The sequence below is a fragment of the Tachypleus tridentatus genome, chromosome 7 (assembly GCF_004210375.1).
Source record: "Tachypleus tridentatus isolate NWPU-2018 chromosome 7, ASM421037v1, whole genome shotgun sequence".
NCBI classification, from domain to species: domain Eukaryota; kingdom Metazoa; phylum Arthropoda; class Merostomata; order Xiphosura; family Limulidae; genus Tachypleus; species Tachypleus tridentatus.
The window spans coordinates 13,629,296-13,652,673 of record NC_134831.1 but is presented as its reverse complement, the minus strand read 5'-3'; the positions used below and the strand labels follow the sequence as shown (position 1 = coordinate 13,652,673).

Genomic DNA, 23,378 nt, shown 5'->3' with positions numbered 1-23,378 from the left:
GTTAATGGGAACAAAGGAGCAGTACTTCAAGAATATACTTTTGTTATAATGTACTTAGTAAGAAAGCCTTTTCCTTGTTTACATCACTCATTTATCTGTCTTATATATAAATTATTTATATATGAATATTTTTAAGTGAATAACTTGGCCAAAACACTTTTATATTTTTTTATTTTAGAAAGTGGCCTCTGCGCTAAAACTTCCTGTTCCACCAATTGACCAGTTACCTATTTACCGATGGGCTCATCAAGCAGTAAGCACGCCAGTGGACAGTCCTATTTTGCCACTTCTCTGGCAGAAGTTTTTTACTTTTTATCTCCAAAGAGTTCCCAGGGAAGGAGGGTAAACTTATTATAGATTTTAGTTTTGTGTTGGTGATTTAGTTGAATAATGGTTTAAGTTTTATATGTATGAGACTGAATATTTTTATTTCAACGGTCCTTGAATGAGTTACATAATAATTAAATATTTAATTGAAAGCTGTTGCTCCAAAAATTCAAATTATAAGTAGCTCTTTCTATAAAGTTTGATGTGGTTAAACATGTTCATATTGTGTATTTAAAGTTAAGCAGTTTATAAGACATGAAATTTACAACTCAAGTATGTAGTAAATGTGCTTTCATATTCTTCATGCCTCACAGAAAGATATTTAAAGACAAAAATAACACCAACAAGGCCCAGCATGGCAAGGTGGTTAAGGCACTTGACTCTTAATCCAAGTGTTGCAGGCTCAAATCCCTGTCACACCAAACATGCTCGCCCTTTCAACCATTGGTGTGTTATAATGTGATGGTCAATCCCATTATTCATTGGCAAAAGAGTTGGAAGTGGGTGGTGATGAATAGCTGCCTTCCTTCTAGTGTTACACTGCTAAATTAGAGATGGCTGGTACTGATATCCCTCATGTAGCTTTGTGTGAAATTCAAAACAAACCAAACACCAACAAAAAATATCAAATGTGTACTTTTATTCAGCATTTTTTGCTTTTTGCACCAAAATCTTATTAACTTATACACATGAAATTTCTAAGTTTGCAGACAATAAACATTTAAAGCTCTGTTTGTTTTGAGGTAAAGAACTTCATAACAAATAACTTTTCATTAATGTAACCCATCATTGACAAATTATTTAATTAACACTCCAGAAAAATAATAAATACAGTACAGAAGAAAACTACCAAGAAACTCTTTAAACTTTATAACTGCAAGTAGAAAAAAATTGTAATTACAAATTTTTACTATCATTTGATACTGTCATTTAATTTTATTTAAAGAGATTTTTGTTATTAGGTCAGCTTATCACTTCATAATGTATTTTTATAATTTTATCTTATACTTTTTTTAAAAACTATATATAATTTGTCCAGTCTTTGAAGATTGTTTATTTAATTCTTTTTTAACAGTTTAAGCAAATGATACTCTGAGTGAACTTAATAAAACATTCAAGAGCTTGTCTAAAATGTATATAATCTGACCAGGAATGCAAAGTTGTTTTTTTTATCAGAGGTTCAGACAGAGGCAGTCTTGGCAATAGATTTTTTGACATGGGCTACTTTAGTATTCTGAAGAAGTTGAAAAGAAGGTTGAATGAGACAGCTGACTGGTATCATAAAAAATACGAAGAAGCTGTGATTGTACTTGAAAAGCTGGAAAATGTGGAAACTGGTAGTTGTTTGTTTTTATTGAAACTAATGAAAAGGATCAGTTTTTAACAGCTTTGCAAATAAACTGTAGTTTCTACTTTTGAAATTGCCATGTAGAATTACTTTATCAGTAATTAAAGCTGTTATATGTGAAATGAAGTTATCGGATTATTAGGAGTATGGTTTGAAGACAGACAAGCAATGGTAAGAGAGAAATGAAGTTTGTAGATAAAGTATAATATACAGTCATGTTAAAAAATTAGGACACCCTATGAAAGCCTGTGTATTTTTGTAAAAAATTGTGGATAAATGGATATTTCATCTCATTTGTAACAATACTGAAAGATTAAAGTAATATAACTAAACAATTAAAACTGAAGAAAAGACTTTTCAAGATCTTCTGTTGTATGTAATTCTACAAAAATGCATATTCTAACTGAGGAAAAAGTTAAGACACCCCCACATTTATACCCATTTAAAATGGCTCAACTCACACACAGGTGTATCACACCAGGTGCACATGATTAGAAGATCGTTACTCAGCATTGTGAATGAGGCTTGCCCTATTTAAACCTCAGACATTTAGTTTGGTGTGCTCCTGACTGTTGAAGTGAGAGTGAGCACCATGGTGAGAGCAAAAGAGCTGTCTGAGGCCTTCAGAAAGAAAATTGTAGCAGCTTGTGAGTCTGGTAAGGGATTTAAAAAGATCTCAAAAGAGTTTGAAATCAGCCATTCCACTGTCTGGAAAATAGTCAACAAGTGGAGGGCTTTCAAAACAACTGCCAACATGCCCAGGTCTGGTCGTCCAAGCAAGTTCACCCCGAGAGCAGACCGCTAGATGCTAAAAGAGGTCTCCAAAAAACCATAAAATGTCATCACGGGACCTACAGCAGGCTCTGGCTACTGTTGATGGGAAAGTGCATGCCTCTACAATCAGAAAGAGACTGCACAAGTGTAACTTGCATGTAGGTGTGCAAGGAGGAAACTTTTGCTCTCTAAGAGAAACATCAAGACCAGACTGAAGTTTGCCAGAGAGAATGTAGACAAAAACCAGGACTTCTGGAATAATGTTCTTTGGACAGATGAGTCCAAAACTGAATTATTTGAACACCAGAACAGAGGACATGTTTGGCATAAACCAAATACAGCATTCCAGGAAAAGAACCTCATACCAACTGTGAAGCATGGAGGTGGAAGTGTCATGGTTTGGGGCTGCTTTGCTGCAGCAGGACCTGGACAGCTGACAATCATAGAATTCACCATGAATTCTGTGTATCGGAGGGTGCTTGAGGATCATGTGAGAGCATCTGTACGAAAATTAAAGCTGAAGCGGAACTAGACCCTGTAACATGACAGTGACCCAAAACATACCAGTAAATCCACCAAGGACTGGCTGAAAACTAAGAAATGGAGAGTCCTGGAATGGCCGAGTCAAAGCCCAGATCTTAAACCCATTGAGATGCTGTGGGGTGACTTGAAACGGGCTGTACATGCAAGAAACCACTCAAACATCTTACGGCTGAGAGAATTCTGCATTGAGGAGTGGGGCAAACTGTCTCCAGACCGATGTCAGAGACTGGTAGATGGCTACAAGAAGTGTCTCACTGCAGTTATTTCAGCCAAAGGGGGTAACACTAGCTATTAGGGGGTAGGGTGTTCTAACTTTTTCCTCAGTTAGAATATGCATTTTTGTAGACTTACATTTACAGAAGATCTTGAAAAGTCTTTTCTTCAGTTTTAAATGTTTAGTTATATTCCTATAATCTCTCAGTATTGTTAAAATTGAGATTAAATATCTATATATCCAAAAATGTTACAAAAATACACAGGCTTTCATAGGGTGTCCTAATTTTTTCACATGACTGTAAGACAAAATGTTAAAAATATATCTACCTATTTGTGATGGGCTTTTGAATCTGACTTTTCAAATGGATGCAATTATGAAAAGAGAAATAGAATTTCCTGAAAGTGAACTAAAAAAAGAAAGTGGTTCTGTTAATTTGTTTTAATTTTGTTTATACTTTAGTAATTGGTATAAATAACTTTGAATAACTATTTTATGAAGGGTACAAGTAACGAAAAATAAAACTGTTTTTATAATGTTTATGAAAGTTTTTTATACTGTTTTCATTATGTTAGAAAGTATTGTGTTTTTAAAATAAGTTTAGAGAGCTTCATCATCTTGGGAAGAAAGGCTTGATCAAAAGTGCTAGAAATACAAGATGAAATCACAGATGTTTGGAAGGTTCTGTTGAATTAAATACAGTATATTTACAGTATTTAATATCTTTTGTGATACCATGCAAACTGTGTGACATCTGTTAACTACTTTAAAGCAAAGAACCAAGAATCTTTAATTTTAACTAAAAATCCTTTACATACCATGTATTTAAAAGATATATTTTTTATAATATATTTAAACTTGAATAAAGAATTAAACGTAAATATATATTTATATATAGTAAAAGCTGGTAATTAATTGAATGTATAAATGGCACAATCAGAAATTTAATCAAGTGGCCCATTGGGCAGTCTGTGGGTCATGAATCGTTTTAGCACTTTATTGTTTTACATCATACGTTTATTCTTTAGTTACAAAATTATTTCAAGTAATATTAAAAACGTTTAAGCATTTTGTAAGGTTATCCTGCAAATGTAAAAAGTTACAACACTTATGCTCATAAAAGTGTTATATCTTACCTTTCAAAAATGATTTTTAAACTTCATAGCACGTGATTAGTAGCTGTAGTACTTACTGCTAGGTTTTAATAGTAAAATAAAATTTATACCAATCAATTTAGACCTTTTGCAGTTTTTTACATTTAATAAAATAATAGCATATGTTGTATGATAAAAACAACAACTATGATTTACAATGAGTGAAATAAAAATAGTTACACACTTGTGCAAATTAATTGAAACAAGACAGAAAATTATGATTTTTTCAATTTTTTGCTTTTTATCTCTGAGAATCCAAAAATTACAAATTAAAACATGATATGACTGCCTTTATTTTTCAGAAGATCATTAATCCACTTTGGTATCAAGTCCACGAGTTGACTGCAATCTTTACTAATTTTTGTATTGCGGTACCACACCTCAATTATGGCCTCAATTAGCTTTTCTTTCGTAGTGCAGGCTTTTTCCCAAAGTCTTTCTTTACAAATCAGCCAAAGATTTTCAATAGGATTTAAGTCCGGAGAGTTTCCAGGCCAGTCCAGCATCTTTATTCGCTTTGTAGTCATAAAATTATTCACAAGTTTCGATGTGTGGCACGGAGCTAGATCTTGCTGAAAAATGCCAGATCCATCTGGAAATCTCTTTTTTCAATTCTGGAACAACTCTTCTCTGCAAAACTTCAATGTACTGTGGTTCTTGCATCATACCTTCTACGATATGTAAGTCTTCAGTGCCATAGTAGTTGAAAAAGCCCCAAAACATCTTCTTTAAGGGATGTTTTACGAACTGATTGATGTGAGATTCTTGAAGTTTCTCACCTGGAGATCTGCAAACATGCAGACTTCTTCGACCCTGTACGAAGAAATGAGTCTCGTCACTGAATAACACCTTCCTCCATTGTTCTTGCGTCCAGTTCGTCTATTTCAGACCCCATTGATACCGTTTTTTTCTTCATTGAGTTGGTAAGAAGTTGTTTTTTGACTGGTCTCCTTGCCCTTCTAACGCAATTTTGAATGATGTAATATTCCTCAAAATTTCGTCATATATCCCAAAAACAGATCAACCGTACTGCAAAACACAGCTAATGATGCCGTCTGTGTGAAAAAATGACTACTAAAGGAAATTAGCGGGTCCAGCAAGCCTACACCAGCCACCATGCTGAAAATATTGTAAAAATGACCATTTCAATTAATTTGCACAAGGGTGTAGAGTGTAAAGACATAAAGTAATGAAATGCTTGTTAATGTTTCATTGCAATAGTGTTGGAAATAAAATTTATACTAACCCAAAAAAATCATTTTAAATCATAAAGTGATTGGAATTTTATGCCGTACCTGTTACAAATATGTTAGCCATTTAGTTTCCTCTCAATCTCCATATTAGCGTATGTGAATTGTAGCTTCAGATTCTTAGTAGAGAAATTATTGTTGTACTTGTTTTAATTTCACACTTTTTTTTTCAGAATCTGATGAAGTTTTTACAAATGATGACAGTAATGCCAAACTAAGAGAAAAGAAAGCAGCAGAAGTAGTTCACAATGACAAGTTGATGAGGTGATTTTTATATTAAATAGGCCCTTAAAATCCTGAAAGTCATGGAAAATGAGCTGTTAAAAATTTCACTTCTGGATATCTTGGTCCTGGAAAAGTTATGAAATATCAGTTAAAAAAAAAAAAATCATTAAATAATCGGTATGGTTTAACCCTTTTCCAATTTATGGGTACAGTTTACACCAAAGGATACCTGTGCAGCAATACATATGGTATTGCTTTCTTCACATATTCTCACAAAAACAACTAAGCCTGTTTTTTAATATTATAAGTATAATTAATAACTCTTTCTCCAAAAAATGTCTTATTTATCTATTGCAGTTACTTGATTTCATAATCTGAACAGTTTGAGTGCTAAGTGATTTCTATATTAAATGTAAAAATACTTTTCTTTCTCGTAGAATTTTCAACTTTCTTTTGCACAACTACTAGAACCTCCTAAATGAATATCAGAAGTTTTTAAAGTAAAATTTATATTTTATTTTCCATTTTCTGTACCTTATCACTACCTCTTGGCTGTTACTGTCAAGATTTAGTACAGTGAAATATGTACATACCTTTTTAATACTACATTGAATAATCTAAAAATATTATCTTTGGGTCATGTGTGATTTCATGCTCTTATCTTTTCACTCATAGTTTATTTTTAATGTTTTATGTTTCTTTCGTATTCTTCATCATTAATTACTTATGTTGATGTACTTAAAGGTGTGTCCATGAGCAACAGAATGGTAAAATCAGCAAAGATACTTTATTCTCTGACAAATTTTGTTTTGTACTTATATGGTGATGTGACAATGAGGTGCTCCCCGCTTGTACAGCTGTATGTCTTCCGATTTACCATGCAGATAGCCCAATGTAGCTTTGCTGTAAGAAAAACACACACACACACAATGAGGAATGAGACAAAACTTCAGTTATTTTGTAAAGATTGTTAAGCCTTTCAAGTATAAATTTTAAAACAAATAATGTATAATAAACCAAAATATAAGAGTAAAACCTAAGTATAATTTAACTGCCAGTCTGGCTATAACATATTTAGATGAGAAACATCCAAAATACTGTTGCAAACAAAGCAGCCAACAATACTACAAGCAGTTACAAATATCCCATGATGACAACTTGGTGCAAGTTTCATCATTGTTACAATATTATAGCCAAATGAAACAGTCTGAATTTACCAACAAAAGCAGGGATAGAAATTATTTAAAATCTATCCAGCTAGTATCACTTGTTTGTTTATTTTTTATAGCAGCAACAGCTCCTACTTCCCATTAAAATGTTAATTTTTTTTCTGTTTATAAGTAACATTTAGGTGCAAGAATTCAGGTGACTTTGTTTGTTTTTATTACTTCATCCAAAACAAATATTAGTTATAAAAAAGATTGAAAAAAACATCTAAATCTAAATATTTCAGTTATAGTTTTATTTGGTGTTTGAATCCCTTCCATAAGTTGTGTGAAATAATTTAAATAATAATTTGCTCAAATTTATTCATTCACATGTTATGTATTATAATAAGTACTTTATAGAAGGCATTGAAGATGTTTTTGCTGACTGTTTTGGATTTATTCTGAGCTGTGTATTTCAAACATTGGAGAAAAGCATTTCTATTCCTTATGGTAGTTTGAGTTAAATAATACAACTCTAGATGAGTAACTTTTATTCATTGGAAGGGTTTAATGGGCAAAATCAGAAAGAATGTTTCAAATGTCTCATTTGCCTCATGAAAACAATAGTCTGGAGTTAACCCTGTCACCATGAACATCTTTTACTGCACATAACACAAAGTTTTAGTGTTTTACATTCCAAATTTTAATAAACTACTTTTTACTCATGTTATATCAATTAAAATAGTATAAAATCTTAGCTAATAATCCATATTTTAATAACATATAAGTTTTAAATTCTTAATTCTACAAGTCAGTATTTAATAAAAATCTAATTTTCCTCTAGTGTGACACATGACACATTTTCTATTAAATGTTGTCATCCTTATTTTATCTACCACCCCTTACAAAAGTATGAAATTAAATGTAAATTACTGTATAAAATCGTATTGCTCAGACAAACCATATTTATTATAGTCTTTAACTTTGTTTAATTACAAAGCTATTGAATAGAAAATCATACCCCTCCTGCCACACTGATCTGTCACGTGCTCTCTTTTGTTAGCATAGTTCTCTTGTATGTTTAATTATATGTTATCTATAACCAATAGATACTCGAGGTTTTCATCTTTCAAATGATGTATTGTATAACATAATATTTGGAATGGTTAAATGTCAGTTTTACTTAAGGTAGAAACAACATTCCTTTGGTTTTGAATTAGGCGCCATAAACTGTCAGTTTCTTGTAACCTACCACAGACACATAGACATTTTGTTAGATATTCTGTCCCCTACTGGTACAGCAGTACGTCTACAGATTTACAATGCTAAAATCAGGGGTTCGATTCCCCTTGGTGGACTCAGCAGAGAGCCCAATGTGGCTTTGCTATAAGAAAACACACACACATTGTGAGATATCCAGTGTATGTGTATCTGTAATTTAACAAATCATAACCCTTTTAGCATGCATAAGTAGTTTTTTATTGTTTTATCTTTGAATTTTCTCATATCATACACAAAGAATGGAAATGGAATTTGCATTACAGTTTTTTTTACTGTAGAGTAATTTGGTTGGCTCATATTGTTTGTAAAGGCACTTGCTAATGACTTATTAGGTGTGTTGTTCATACTCACTGCTAGAAGAGTTTTGTACATTTGATTTTGCTGTCCACCACCTCTTGTTTTCAGCAGTGTTTCTAACCTACTAGATGCTTTTTTTTTTCCTTTTTAGTTGTTGCTTGCACTCTTATTATGTCACTTTTCAAAGCTCGTGTCACTGTCTGATGAAAGTTAAAGTTAAAAGTATTACATTTAACTTGCTTTTCCTGAACACAGTTTACAAAATCCATTACAGCTGTTTATGTGTGTGTGTGTATATTGCTGTTTTTACATAGTTTGTATGAAATATCTCTAATACCAGCCAAAATGCAGAAGTTCTTAAAATTTCTTGCTTTATCTGAGATGTTTTAATATTACAGGTTGTATCGTACCTTCAGTCTTTGGCTTGAGGAACCAAGGCTCCATGACCCCAAACTTTGTATTACAACTCTTCCTCCACAGTACAACCCTGACTTGTTGAACATTATTTTACAGGATAACCAGGTAGGATACAAGTACCTGGTATTACATACTATGCAATTAAAGCAACAACAGAACAAGATTATGGTGTAAGAAGTGGTGCTGAGTTAGCCCAAGTTTAGATTGTTCTTGGCTTTATTTACAATGTTAACCCAAAATATTGCGAACAGCAAAGGTACCGAACTGACAGATTAGTACATTCTAAGCATTATAAGTAAATATGGAATGTTAGCTTAGCTGTATTTAGCTCTGATCAATGTAAGTAGCTTGTTTTGATCAGAATTTAACCGTAATTGGGATATTCAAGCTAAGCTCCACTAGATATATTATCAATGGTAAAAACTGTTACAATAAGCAACAAGGCAACAAATTTTGTCTATACTATGAGCAGTTTTCTTGGGAACAACACGTGAAAAGAAACATTATGAATCCTAATAATAAACAGGAATACAGGAGTAAACAGTACTTTTTGTTAAACTCTGTTTGAAAGGGCTCTCTACTTCTTTCTTTTTTGTCTTTCATACTTAAAACGAATATGCAAAATATAGGAAAACAGTTATAGTTTTTTAAGGATTACAGATTTATTAGGATACTTACAATGATGTGTAATTAATAAACCTGTTAATGGAGAGGTGTTCAATTTTAATCCAATTTTAACCCTTATTTTTTCACTTAGCACAATGCATTTATTTACAGTTGTTTAAGTTCAGTTAATTAAAACATGAGTTTATTTGGTTTTAAAACCACTTGTATGGTGCTGCTAAAATAGCCATTTAATCTTGAAAATAATAGCATATAATAGACAGTTACTTTAAAATTCATCTTATAAATTTACACTAGTGTATCTTTGAAAATCAAGTTACATATTTTAAAGCTTTATTGTTGTCTGAGTTTTGAATATTTGTATTTGAAACACTACAGAAACCTAACTGTTCATGGAACTTAATAACAACAACAGCATCACTAATAAAATGGTGTACACTTGGCTGGAGGTAACAACTTCGGTGTAAGTTAACATGCTGGGGTTTATCCTATAATAATTGTTTCATCTGCTTTCTTTTTCAGGAATCATGGCTAGAATTTATTAACTGGGAAGAAGTCCAGAAAGATGTAGATGATTTGAGACTTCTCTGGGAAACAGAGAAGAAGTCTCTTTGCTGTCAAATTGTGTCTAGTGGCAGATCTCATACACAAGAAGATGATTCAGGTTGGGGTATTCTGGTTTAATATTCTCAGACTAATTAGTTGGAAGGCTGTTCTGTGTTCTTTTTGTTTAAGCTTCAGAATTTTAGCCATTATTAATATGGTACATAATTTTTCTTTGTTTTCAATGTTTTAATTACAAATTAAGAAACACATTTCAAGCCTTTTGTTTTCATTGAAGAATTTGATTTCCATGTATGTAATGTATAGTTTTAAATTGTAGTCTGTTATGTTTGAACAATGACCTATATTGAACAAAGAAAATGACTTAAGGCATATAAAAAATTAATTCATCAAGAAATGTGATACGGCATAAAATAATGTATATGATTTGTTGATATACGTTAATTTGTGAAATTGAACTAATTCAAGCACAAAAAATGTTTTGGGATATTGGTGATGGTGGGGGAGATGGTAGTTGGATGTGGATGTGAAACTTTCAATTTGACATCTAAAATAAACCATTTAGTTGATGTATGTATAGTTTATTCAATGCAGCTTGTCAAAAAAGAAATGCTAATAAAATTTTAATTTTGAGGAATAACCAAAAATATTTAATTACAAATAAAAAAAAATTACAAAAAACTGTAATAAAGAAAATAATATATGTTGGTTTCAAGAGAAAAAAGCAAAAAATCTAATTTTCAGAATTAGTTTTAATTGCTTGTAACAGCAAAACACTTGTAATTCATCCATCTTTAGACCCACCAAACGTAAGTTTATTTATTTCAGAAATGCATAAGGAATCTGGAGAAATACTAGATAATTATATAAATTGTGATTAGCTACAAGAACTAATCGGGGAAGTGGGCAAACAAGGTTTTGCTCGTCCAAGACAATTTTAAAAGTTTGTATGTTTGTGTTATGCTTAATATTTTTTTGACTTGGAAAATTTTCAATGCACAACTGTTCTCTTTTAGAAAGATCTAGTAATATTTTAAGTCTTTTTTTTTTAACAATAATAACTTTATTTAATCTCACCTTATTCAGAAATGGTATATCATGTTGAGCATACTCAATGTTGATAGTGAAAACTATAAATATACAATTTTTTAAATTTATTTTAAAAAATTGAAAAAATTAAAATATTAGGGACTTGTGAAATACCTTGTAGCAAAAAAGTGAGAATGGTATTTTTGTATAGCAGTGAATGTGGAAATGAAACCTTGAACTGTAATTTGTTTAGCTGCTAAAATACAGACTGAAACTGAATGTTGTTAAAATTAATCACTTTTCACTTCAGTTGAGATGTAAGGTAAAAATTCTCTTTTTTCACGTTTTTCCAGCAACAGCCCGTATCTTGAATCGACTTCGTTCCTATGATGATCCTTTACCCCCACCAGTTATTCCTAAACTAAAGCCACCTGTTCCTCAAGTGACAGATGGAATGTTTCAGAGTGATGATGTACTGGAAACAACAGTGAAAAATGATCTAAATATTTTTTGTGACCAAGCTCGGTGAATACAAATGTTTTACTTTGTTGAATTCTTAGAAATTTGTATTTAAATTTTATAAGTCAGATGTTTTAGTATAGATATTAAAACATTTTTATCACACAGAATTATACATAGCAGTAAAACAAAGTGATCACAAAGACAGATATTAACAAAAGTTGGAGACCACATTTGAACCAGTATTTAATGTGCTAGATTATTGATCTGTGATTCCAGGATTCATGTCCCATTACCAACAAACAAAAATTCAGTCCATACTTTGAGATTGAGGGTTTTATAAGGGTTGCTGTCAGACCCCACTGTTTGGCCAGACAAGAGTAGCCTAAGCATTGCCAATGGGTACTGTTGACTAGCTTTGTCAATTCAAAATTATGGATAGCTAGCGCAGGTAGCTTTGAGTAACTTTTTTGTGAAAACAGACAAACAAGAAATATTACAGTAATTTTCTATGTTGAAATATTTTTTTAAGTGAAACCCTACAAAAGTTTGTAGTTGCAATTCGACTGTGTCTTTTGATAAACACTTAGTTTTCTTTAAAAAGTGGTGAAGGAAAATATGAAATACTAGAAAAGTATAAATAAAAAGAATATAAACATACAAGCTGTGGGAATATTAACAGTTTCTAACAGAAAGAGCAAGTTAAATATATACCATTATGTATATGTAAGTGTTTGTGACCATCTGAACAAGTTTGGCATTAAAAGTATATGCCAATGTTTATAGCTGGAATTCACTGTGATATTACTTTAATGTTTAACATACTGTATCAGTAATATTGCATATCTGTTTTATAGGACTGCATTGTGTTTTTTGATATTCAGTAATGGAATAAAGTACATGAATTTTTAAGTATTTTTTCTGTTACTTTTAAGTATTAACACAATAAATTTTATCGTTCTGCTGTTATATGAAGATATTTACTTATTGGAGCTTAAGCTGGGGAAAGTATTAAAAAGAACTAGTTAAGAAATTTGAAATAAAATTGAAACAAATGTTTAATTTCTTTTGTTAAAGAATTTTTTGGAATTCCATTATGAAGTTTATGCTATCAAAATGTAATTTTGTGAAACTTTTTTACGATATGTAACATAAAACAGTAGCAGTTTTATGACTGCTTGATATTAAATCTTGAGGTGGTTGTGTCTGAATTTGTTAAAAAAAATAATTTAGTTGCATGAACAACTTCCTCAAAGTCTATGTTAAATCCATTAATTAGGTAAGTTATTGTATCAAAAATATTAAGAAATTACCTATTTTATGTTTTGAAAGTTTGACAGTATATCAATATTGCTTGCTAGTTTTACTCATAAGTTTGATGGTAACTCAATCTCATTCACTAGTTCAGTGTACCATTCTCATCAATAGTTTGTTAGTACACTGACCTCACATGCCAGTTTCATTGTGTACTAATATCTCTCACTGGTTTGGTATAAACTACTTGCTCATTTGTTTTATGATACATCAGTGTCACTCACTAGTTTGATAATATACCAGTTTCATTCACTAGTTTGATGATACATTGATTTAGCTCATTAGTTTGGTGCATCAATCTCACTTATGAGTGTGTTGCAAAACGAAACTCACTAACCAGTTTGATGGTATGCTGATATTTTCGTGATATACCAGTCTCACTCACTACTTTGATGGAATACTGATTCTATTAATTAGTTTGTTGGTAAACCAGTCTAAATTGCAAATTTGATGATATATTACTATCATGTGCATTCCTCATTTTACATCATTGTATTGTTTAGATTTAGTTAACATATTCTTGTTGGTGTTGTTAGTTTTACTCACATACTAACTTTGTAGAATGTTTATCCTCTATCCTTAGGAATTTTTCTTCTCAGAGCTCCAAGTTACTGGCTCTTGACTGTACATATCTTGAGTTGGTTCCTCAGCTATATAGAAATGAGGATGCTGAGGTATGTAAACTAAAAGTTATATATGTTGTTTAAGAGAAGTTTATGGTTGAAGAATGAAATTTATTTTGAAATTATCAGTAGCCCTTAAACACACTTGAATGAAGTTTTAGACAACCAGATTGTCCAAATGTTATTAAGGGCCAGATGAACATATTCTCTAGGGCATAAAAACATCAACATCAACTGGTCTTATGCAGAGGAATAAAAGTCTGGTGATTCTTTTAAGATGAATGCGACATGAGTATCCTTTGAGATTTGTTACATGGATGATAATAACAATAAAATAACTAACTACAAATTTAATTTATGTGAACAATTTTTTATTTTCATATTAGAAAGCTTAATGCTGATAAATTTCATCTGTCTTCAGGCCTAAGTGTGTAAGGTTTGATTTTGATGATGCACATTGTTAAATAGTGCACAGGGTGGTACACAAGAAACTGCATATTTTGAATAAGGCATAACTGTAATATAATTCACAACTTGCTAATACAATAAACAACAACAGCAATATATGGTTGCCCTTAACCCTTTGGTAATTTATTTTGTTTTTATAATTATAAAATGAAAATCTGTGTATGCTCAATGGTAAAATTATAATTAACTTTTTTTGCATTTTATGAAAAGTTTATTATTATATTTATATAAATGGATTACATATTCTTGAAACATTTGATTTAAATGAATGGTTATAAAATACATTACAAGAATCATTAAAATTAAAATGTGTGTGTGTTTGTGTTTGTACACATACATATGAAACCCATTCTGTCGTGCTGTTCAACATGTGTCACTGGCTTGGCATGGCCAGGTTGGTTAAAGTGTTTGACTCATAATCTGAGGGTCATGGGTTTGAATCCCCGTCGCACCAAACATGCTTGCTCTTTCAGCCTTGGGGGCATTATAATGTGATGGTCAATCCCACTATTCCTTGGTAAAAGAGTAGTCCAAGAGTTGGCAGTGAGTGGTGATGACTAGCTGCCTTCCCTCTAGTTTTACACTGCAAAATTAGGAATGGCTAGTGTAGATCGCCCCCATGCAGCTTTGCGCAAAATTAAGAAAAACAAAACAAACGAGCCACTGATTAGTATGGGTTTCAGGAAATTCCACTCCTTTTTGGTGACCCTCAATAAGAACAAATTGAAAGAACAAGAGTAGATTAGAATTTCTCTAATCTGTCACTTTAAAGTTAGGGATAGGTTGTGCAGATATTCCTCATGTAGCTTTGTGAAAAATTCAACAAGCAAACAAATAATAGGTTATGTAAGACATTTTAGTGATGTATTTCTAATTTTCAAATTTCAGGTTGTTCTGCATGTAGCTTGTGAAGAGCATGGGAAATGTTCTGGTCCAGCAGCCGTTAGGATCCAGGTGGGATTATACCAATATACTTTTTTTTCAGACATATTTATTTGTATTATTTTTTGGTTCTTTAACATCTTAACTCTCTCACAAGGGACTGACTTCATAACGTTTTGTTGTTGTTACAGGCTTCATGCCATATCTTTTAATACAATATGTCAATCTTTACAAAATTTTGTAGACTTTTAGTAAACATTGCATGTAATTTATACACAAAAAAACGAGTTTTATCAATGAAGAATTTTTACAAAAGATTTGTCCACGGACATATTTTTTCACTAGTCGAAGTGCAGATTGAATTTTGAATTAAGATTAAAAATACTTTGTCTTAAAAATCTCAAATTTCATTCATTTAATCTCTAAAACCTCCTAAATAAATACAAGCTTTTTCTTTCAATAAAACTTTATATTTTATATCTTATTTTCTTTATCTTATCTTTGTACAGGATTGGTCAGTTTGACTGACCTCCTAACCACCTGCCCCCCAGTAACACATTGGTATGTGTGCATACTTACAACACTAGAAACCAGGTTTCGATACCTGTGTTCAACAGAGCTCAGATAGCCCACTGTGTAGCTTTGTGCTCAATTACAAACAAGCAAATACATCATAATAACCAGATAAAATTAGTAACTTACTATATATATAGTAAGTTAATACATGGGATTGGACTGAGGATTCTTCTATGTTTGGTTTCTGTGACTGATTGATGATAAATGAACAATATACCCTCCTTGTTTTAAAATAATATATTCAAGACAACTTAAACATACGTTCAAATTATTCTTTACACTATGTATATTGTAGATGTATTTTAAATACTATACAGTTATTTTCTTCCTGTCAAAAGTCCACGTAGAGTAATTCAGTTGTTTCAGAATCTCGTTGACAACCCAAATTATGTTTTTCTGTGTTTCAAATAAATATCAGTATATAATTCACTAGCTAGCTCATGAGTTACCACAGTTGTGTTCTAAACTTAACGGTGCTTGTCTGCTTTTCCAGATGCTTTTTGCATGCAGATCTACTTTCAGATAATGTCTGTTTTTATCAAATTCCATACAAGCAGGTTCAGTTGCTTTATAACACCCTTTGATGAGTCAAATTATTCTACTAAAATGTCAGAAAACTGTTAATTTCTCTTTAATATATTAACTGTTAGGCTGTTTACTCCTACAGTATTAAGCAATCATGCATTTTATAACTTTTTTCTGACCAAAAAACTCTTTCTGTTCTCTAATTTCTTTCCTGGTCATTGCTATTTATATTTCTTACTGACAAGTTCTAGAAATATCTATACCCTCAACATCAATGATTCTATTAATTGTCTGTTTTGAGCTTTTTTATTATAAAGAAAAACTAAACAATCATGAAATATTTCTTCCAAAATAAATAAATTAATAATACCTATGCCAAACAGTCTATACCATTTTGTTGGACATGATAGTTTAGGCTATTGATTCAAATGTAATCTTTGAAAAAATATCACTTCTACCTTGTAAATAAAATTAGTTTTAACTGTTTTGCCAGTAATTCAAGAACATTGAAGTATAAAAATTTTTTGTATTTAACTTTATGTTAAGTATTAACTATAGTAATTTGTAGAGGTGAGAAAAATAGTAATTTTGTTTAGAGTTTAGATATCCAATTGCTATTATCAGGTTACATAGTAGATATTACCATACATATCCAGGGGGTGGACAAACAAAAAAAGTGACTCCCTTGAAAATGTTGTTAATTTGTTGTTATTTTTTTTTTATTAGGTAACACATTCTATTAGAACACATTTGACAAGATCTGTTCAAATATTGTCACAAATCCTAATTTTAACACTGGCTTTTGTAAATATCTAAACTTTTCATGATTTTAGGTACATATTCTCATAAAAATGTTGTGCACCTACTGTAGTTTCTTATGTCTTTTGTTCAAATTAGTCTATAAAATAATCAAAAGTTTATCTGCAATAATTTATCATAAAAATAAAACTCAGAATAACACAAACCAGTTTTACAAGCTAATATTTAGTCAGCATGCCTTGTATTTCAGTAGTGCTTTACATTGATGTTACAAGCTCTCAATAACTTTTTGTAGATATTCCTAAGTGATTGACTGCCACACTTCTTTGAGTACTTCAAAAAGCTCATCTTCCATGTTTGACTTGAGACCTTTCATTAATCAATTTAACTCAGCCCATAAATTTGCAATTGAATTGATATAATTTACCTGGCCATTCAATAACATAAGTTATTTTATTTCTAAGATATCTTTTGTCAACTCTGCAATTTCAGAGAAACTTATTTAATCGTTTTGTAGGCTAATTAGAATAAGAAGAGCTCTTTTTTTTTTTTTAGCAATAAACTGTAAATAAAACCATGAAAAGTTCAAGTATCTACAAAAGCTAGTGTTAAAATTAGGATTTGAGATCATATTTGAACAGATCTCATTGAGTATGTTCTCAACACATATAGTTTTATATATTTTTCTGTTATCTAATAAAAGGTGTAACAAATTAATAACATTTTCAAGGAAAGCAACTTTTTTCTTTGTTTGTCCACCCCCTGTAGGTAATATTCTAAGATAATCTATTGAGGTAAGTACCCTCTGATTATACTTGATTGAATCTGGTGGTTGTTCCATTCCAAGGAATTATTATTTTACTTGTTAAAACTAAAATCACTGATTAAAACCTTGTCCACGGTAAAAGTAATTAGAGAATGATGATTTTGCCATAAAAATAAAAGCATTAAATACAACCTCTTTATTGCACTTGGTTGCCACTGTGCACATGATGTTTCCTTATTTTTGATAATATGCATAGTTACTTATCTGTCAGCTTTGATGGCTTTACATTTTCAGTTTCAACAATTATTTTAAGATAGTTTTACGTACATATAGTTTTTGTTTGTTTTAAATTTAGCTTGTTTTCCATTTACTATATACAAGGTAACAGTCAGGATGTTCTATTAATACAAGACACTTATAACTCATAGTGCCTCCCAGTGGCACAACTTACTATGCTAGAAATTAGGTTTCAACAACCATGGTGGGAAGAACACAAATAGAATAATATTTAGCTTTGTGCTTAATTTCAAACAACAAAAAATGATAGCAATGTTGTATTTCAAAATGCTGTTGAAGTTTTAAGAATTTCCTGAAATCCTATTTGTACGTGAAGTTTGAAATGTGTGAAAGTTATTAGTAAAAATGTCATCAATGACTGAAGACTTTTTATGCACACTCAAGGATTTGTAAATACAATGTAAACATTATAAGTCTGATGTACACAAAAAAAATCAGAACTTTTAATGAAGTATTTCTAATAAATATTTGCCTGTAAATATCCACATCGAATCACCCTGAGTGCAAGGTGATTTTCATGTTACAAATAAAAATCTTTTCATTTTACAGTTTTGATATTTCATTTATATATATCTAGAATCTCCTCAATAAATATCAAGTGTTTTTTTTTCGTGGTAAAATCGTGTATTTTACCTATTGTATTCTCCTATCTTAACTCTAACAGCATAGTTGGTTTTCATTGAGTTGCAGTTACAAAATGTGTAATAAATAATACCATTCTTTCCTTCAAACTGACTACAGTATTGATAAGAAACCTAAATTACTACTATTTTTTTCTTAGTTTTGTGAAGCAAAACTCCTTGGAAGGTTTCAGTATGAAATGGAGATGAACCGCAGTGAGCAGTTTGACCTCTTAACCAAAATGTTGCAACCTCCACCCCAGAATGTCTGCACTGTTGCTGTGCATACAGAAAACTGTGTCACGTATGTCATAAGTATTCCATTTCTTATCTGTGTATATGTGGTTTTGATAGTTATTGATATGTTTCACACTACCTTCCTTTATGTTTCTAATAATATATATTTCCTACAGTGTATTTTCTGTCTTTGAATCTTTAATATAGTGTAATTTGAACACACTAGCCTGCTGATTATTGTAGTAAAAGTTATGTCTTCAAGTAGAGTGAAACCCAGTCTTTTTTTGTCTTGTTTCAAAATTTCCATATTATTTCAGAATGGTCATTCATCAACATTTTTTTTTTTTTCGTATAAACATTTTTGATTTTGTTCTTGCATGCTTTTTTCACCATTTCTTTATGTGCTTAGAGGCTTAGTCATGTTTTGTTTTTGTTGCTGCTGCTATTACACAGGCTTCTAATGAGGGGTATATTTCCTTTAAACTATTGCAGACCGGACTTACACTTACTCCCTGCTAAAATTAATAGTTGTACTTCTCAGTGACTTCTTAATAGAGAATTTTCTGGAAAACAGTTATGTGAGCACAACCATTTACTAATTGCCTTACTATGGGCTTGAATCATCTTAAGTTCTCGACCCTGGAGTGATCTTTGTAGTTTCCATACTAAATCTTCTTATATGTTTTGTGTATTTTCACAGAATTTTACACATCTTTCAGTAATCAATAAATCATTTTAAACAAAAAAACTGAAAATTTTAATGAGTATTTTCACAAAACTTTCCCTTTGAACATGTGGAGCCATTATGTTGACTACTTTGAGTGCAAAGTGATTTTCATGTCAAGATTAAAAACACTTTTCTTTATTTAAAAAATCTCAGATTTCATTTGCTTAATTCTTAAACATCCTGAATAGATTTCAGACTTTTTTTCCCTCTGAAACTTCATATTTTATCTGTTATTTTTTCTACCCTAACTCTGTACAGTACAAAGTTGGTTAATTTGATAAACCTCGTAAACACCAAAAGTCCAAAACAAAACTTAAATTTAAATTAACCTATTTATTTTTCTAGAATTACTTCAAATTGAAACATGAATCTACATATCTTTGTCCAAAATAGCTTTAAAACTCGCAATAGTATACATCTTATTCAACTTAAATGTTATTGTTTTATTGCATTTTGAGCTGTGTCTAACCCATATTCCTCCATGAAAGTTTTATATCACCTGATGAACATGTAGCTCATGTTGCTGTATCAAAGTATATAATGCATTGGCCACTCACAAGCTACTTGTGTAAAATGTTTTATTATTTATTTTATCTGACCTAAAATGTTTCTAATTTTTACATATTATTTACTTTATAATAATAAATAAAGAATACAGGTAAAAACAAGAAATAAAGTACTTATCTGGGTTTCTTTTTCTTGACTATCGACTGTTGATGAAATTTAACCTTACTTTTTTATACTCATGGTATAAGTACATTAATTAGCATTTAATTTAATTAAATAATGCACCAATGAATAGTTTGATAACAAGCAAAAAGCAGATAATGTCTCATAACCGACATAATTTTTCTTTATTTTATGCAGCAAGGGCTATTAAAAATTCAGCTAAGCTTGTTAACGTATATCATGTGGGAATGAAGTTTGAACTGGAAGCAAAATAAACAGTTCTCAGTACAGAAATCAATATAATATAATATGTGATTTGATAGATTAAAAACCTTGACTTCCTATTGGTTATAAATAATACAGTACTAAACATCAGAGAGATTGTTAACAATTTTTGAAAATGAAGGTGTGAAAGGTGGGTGTGGCAAGAGGGGACTGATTGTCTATTTTATGGCATTGTAACCAAATGTGATTGAAGGCTATAAAATTGATAACAGTATTATAATGACTAATTAATTTAGATTTCATACTTCTCAGAGCAATGGGAAATAAATTAGAGAGCAAATGTCAGAGTTCTTATACTAGGGGAAATTAAAGATCGTTTTTTTTTAATATTGCTTTAAGAAACTTAAAACTTGTATTAAAATTTGGATTATTAGATATGTTTTTATGTCAGTTTTATTCATATGCAGTAATACTAAAGTACTTTAATTAAATCCTCATAACATGCACAGAAAAAGATGCCTGTAATGAAAGTTTTACGTTGCTCATAATTTTGAACAATTTGAAATGCTGCAGTTCATTGGTGATAATGGTATGATTATTGATGCTGTAATTTTTGTTATAAGCTCTGGAAAAAAACTCTCCTTGCATATGAAGTGTCAGTTATAACATTACTTTTGCATCTTGAGATAATAAAATGTACTGAAACAAGTTATATTTGTGTAAATATTATTCACTGTTTCTTTTTTCAGTGCATCAGTTGTCAATGTATTCATTTTATAATTGGAGTCCCATGGCATTCAGTGCATGCTAACAATGTAGTATTGGTAGTTTATTTTATGTTAAAGCACAGATAATGTGACATTTTATTTACTATCCTCATAAGCATACCTGGAAACTTCAATTATTTTTAAACCTGTGAATTCATCTTTTATATTTTGTTCAGCTATTGTATCGTTAAAGAATTAAGAATATTTTGTTTCAGAAAGAACAATATTGTACCACTAATACCATAAATAAATCCTTTTCTTTTGGGCTTACTTTGTTAAAATCTGGTGTTCAATCTAAGGTGAACATTGTGCAACTAGTCATTTGGTCTATTAAAAAAAAAGAAAAAAAAAATCATCACATTTTCTGATGATTCTTATCGATCTGTTGTACAAATACGAAAAAAAGAAGTTATAAGTCACTAAGTGTATTGTCTGAATTTTCATGAAAAATAACGTACTAAGTCATACTCAAAGAAAAATTAAAATAACCCTCTAAAGCATGAATTAGGCTGTACATATTTACTGTCTCAGATTATTATACTTATTATGTCTTTGAATCTTTAATTATACCATATTGTGCATCCTAAAAATATGTATTTGGTAAATATTAGTTTAACTGTTAATATTTTTGTCCAGTTGCCTTCTTGTGTACCAGCTTTTATTTTCTGTTTGAAAGAATGTTACTGAGAAAATGGCAAGAAATTAAAAATGGCCAAGACCACAACAGACAAGAAATGCTTCGGAAGATGGGAGTTTCTCTTTTTTATCATCAGATGTCTTTGATTGACAATGTGACTTGCCAGTACCCTCCAACGAAGCAGTTTTTCACTTCATGTCTAGATGTCTTAGGACAGGTTAGCAGTGTTTCTTTAATATCCTGAGTAAGAACAAGCACCTAAAAATTCTTCCTTTTCCAACAGAATTTTTTTGTGTGATTAGAAAATGTTGACCAAATGTGACGAATGTAAGTAGAATTAGTATACTATTCTGTACAATATTCTTATATTTAGTTTCTTACTACTATGTGGGCCTAGTCTTTTGATAGGCATGCAGTTTTTGTAACCCTCATTTGATTTGTTTGTTATGTTACAACTACAAATCTTGGTTGAAAACTAAAGTTGTTTTGATAAGAAAAAAGATAAATTGTTTCTATAATCACTTAGGCTTAGAGTTTGAGTTAGTCTCAACTTCTGATTATACATACATATATATGTAATATCTGTTCTTGAATAGGGGAAGGTTTACTTTATTTTAACAAGTTTGGTTGTGTTTTTGTCTTGTTTAATTCTTGCTGGGTTTCATATGTATATGCATTATATTATTTGTTGTTTTTTTTATCCAGGGCTTTATTGTGAATGATGGAAAGCAATGTTTACCCTTACTGAAAGCCATCCTTACAAAACCAACATTGGTGGGCGTAGTTGCAACATTCTTCATCCCACGATTGGCATCCTCAGATACATATATTCACATGTATGATCTTATAGCCAACAATATCACAATGAAAAGTGTTAACACATGTTTTGTGTTGTTGAGTAAGGTAAGACAATGAAAAGTTTGTTCATTCATACCATAAACTTAACTAATTATATTTCATGTAATTTTCTGCATAATTATAATTATTAATTTAGAAGAAATATTTCTTTGCTTGTCTGTAACTTTTTAAAATGTGTATTTATAGACCAGACCATTAAGAGGGAAAGGAAGTAAAACTAGGTTCACAGCATTTTTTTCCATCTAAGGAACAAAAAGAACCATTCTGAAATACTGAAGTAACATTAGTTTATAATGTCTCAGTGAAATTATTTTGTGTTAGTGTTTATGTTAAATACATTACATTGAATGTGTGATTTAAATTTAACACACTACATATGTAATCGTAGTTAACACGTTTCACATGTGGATATTCAGCTTCAAAACAAAATATTTGTATATGTCCATTAAATGAAAATTTGCATATAGTATTTTCTCTGGATGATAAAATATGTTGTATTCTTCAGCTATTTTAAGAAGCTGAATATATCTTGATACCATAAAACTTGTTCTGTTTTTTGCTCTGTTTTCTCTAGAGATTTTTTAATTTATTTTTGTAACTCTCTTACATCATATAATTGTTCTTATAATCTGCTAATCACTTTGTATTTAAAATGCATTATTCTCAGTTCTTAAATCTTCTATATTTGAATTCGATATTGGAATTTTACTTCAAAGAGGAATACCTTCTTATTTTTAAGTTAACAGTCTGGGGGATAATAATTTGCACATCCAG

General features: G+C 30.7%; 1 protein-coding gene across 3 annotated transcripts in view; it reads left to right on the top strand.

The window, feature by feature from the left end:
• Nucleotides 1-23,378, top strand: part of Epg5 (ectopic P-granules autophagy protein 5) — a 98,678-nt gene that overhangs the window by 44,815 nt on the left and 30,485 nt on the right. For all 3 annotated transcript variants that reach the window (XM_076510385.1, XM_076510384.1, XM_076510387.1), the window contains 11 exons: nucleotides 179-342; nucleotides 1,504-1,664; nucleotides 5,784-5,874; nucleotides 8,960-9,083; nucleotides 10,125-10,266; nucleotides 11,549-11,720; nucleotides 13,552-13,642; nucleotides 14,948-15,013; nucleotides 18,646-18,788; nucleotides 21,786-21,963; nucleotides 22,452-22,649. In XM_076510385.1, the coding sequence (XP_076366500.1) occupies nucleotides 179-342; nucleotides 1,504-1,664; nucleotides 5,784-5,874; nucleotides 8,960-9,083; nucleotides 10,125-10,266; nucleotides 11,549-11,720; nucleotides 13,552-13,642; nucleotides 14,948-15,013; nucleotides 18,646-18,788; nucleotides 21,786-21,963; nucleotides 22,452-22,649 (1,530 nt within the window). The remainder of the gene's footprint in view (nucleotides 1-178; nucleotides 343-1,503; nucleotides 1,665-5,783; nucleotides 5,875-8,959; nucleotides 9,084-10,124; nucleotides 10,267-11,548; nucleotides 11,721-13,551; nucleotides 13,643-14,947; nucleotides 15,014-18,645; nucleotides 18,789-21,785; nucleotides 21,964-22,451; nucleotides 22,650-23,378) is intronic.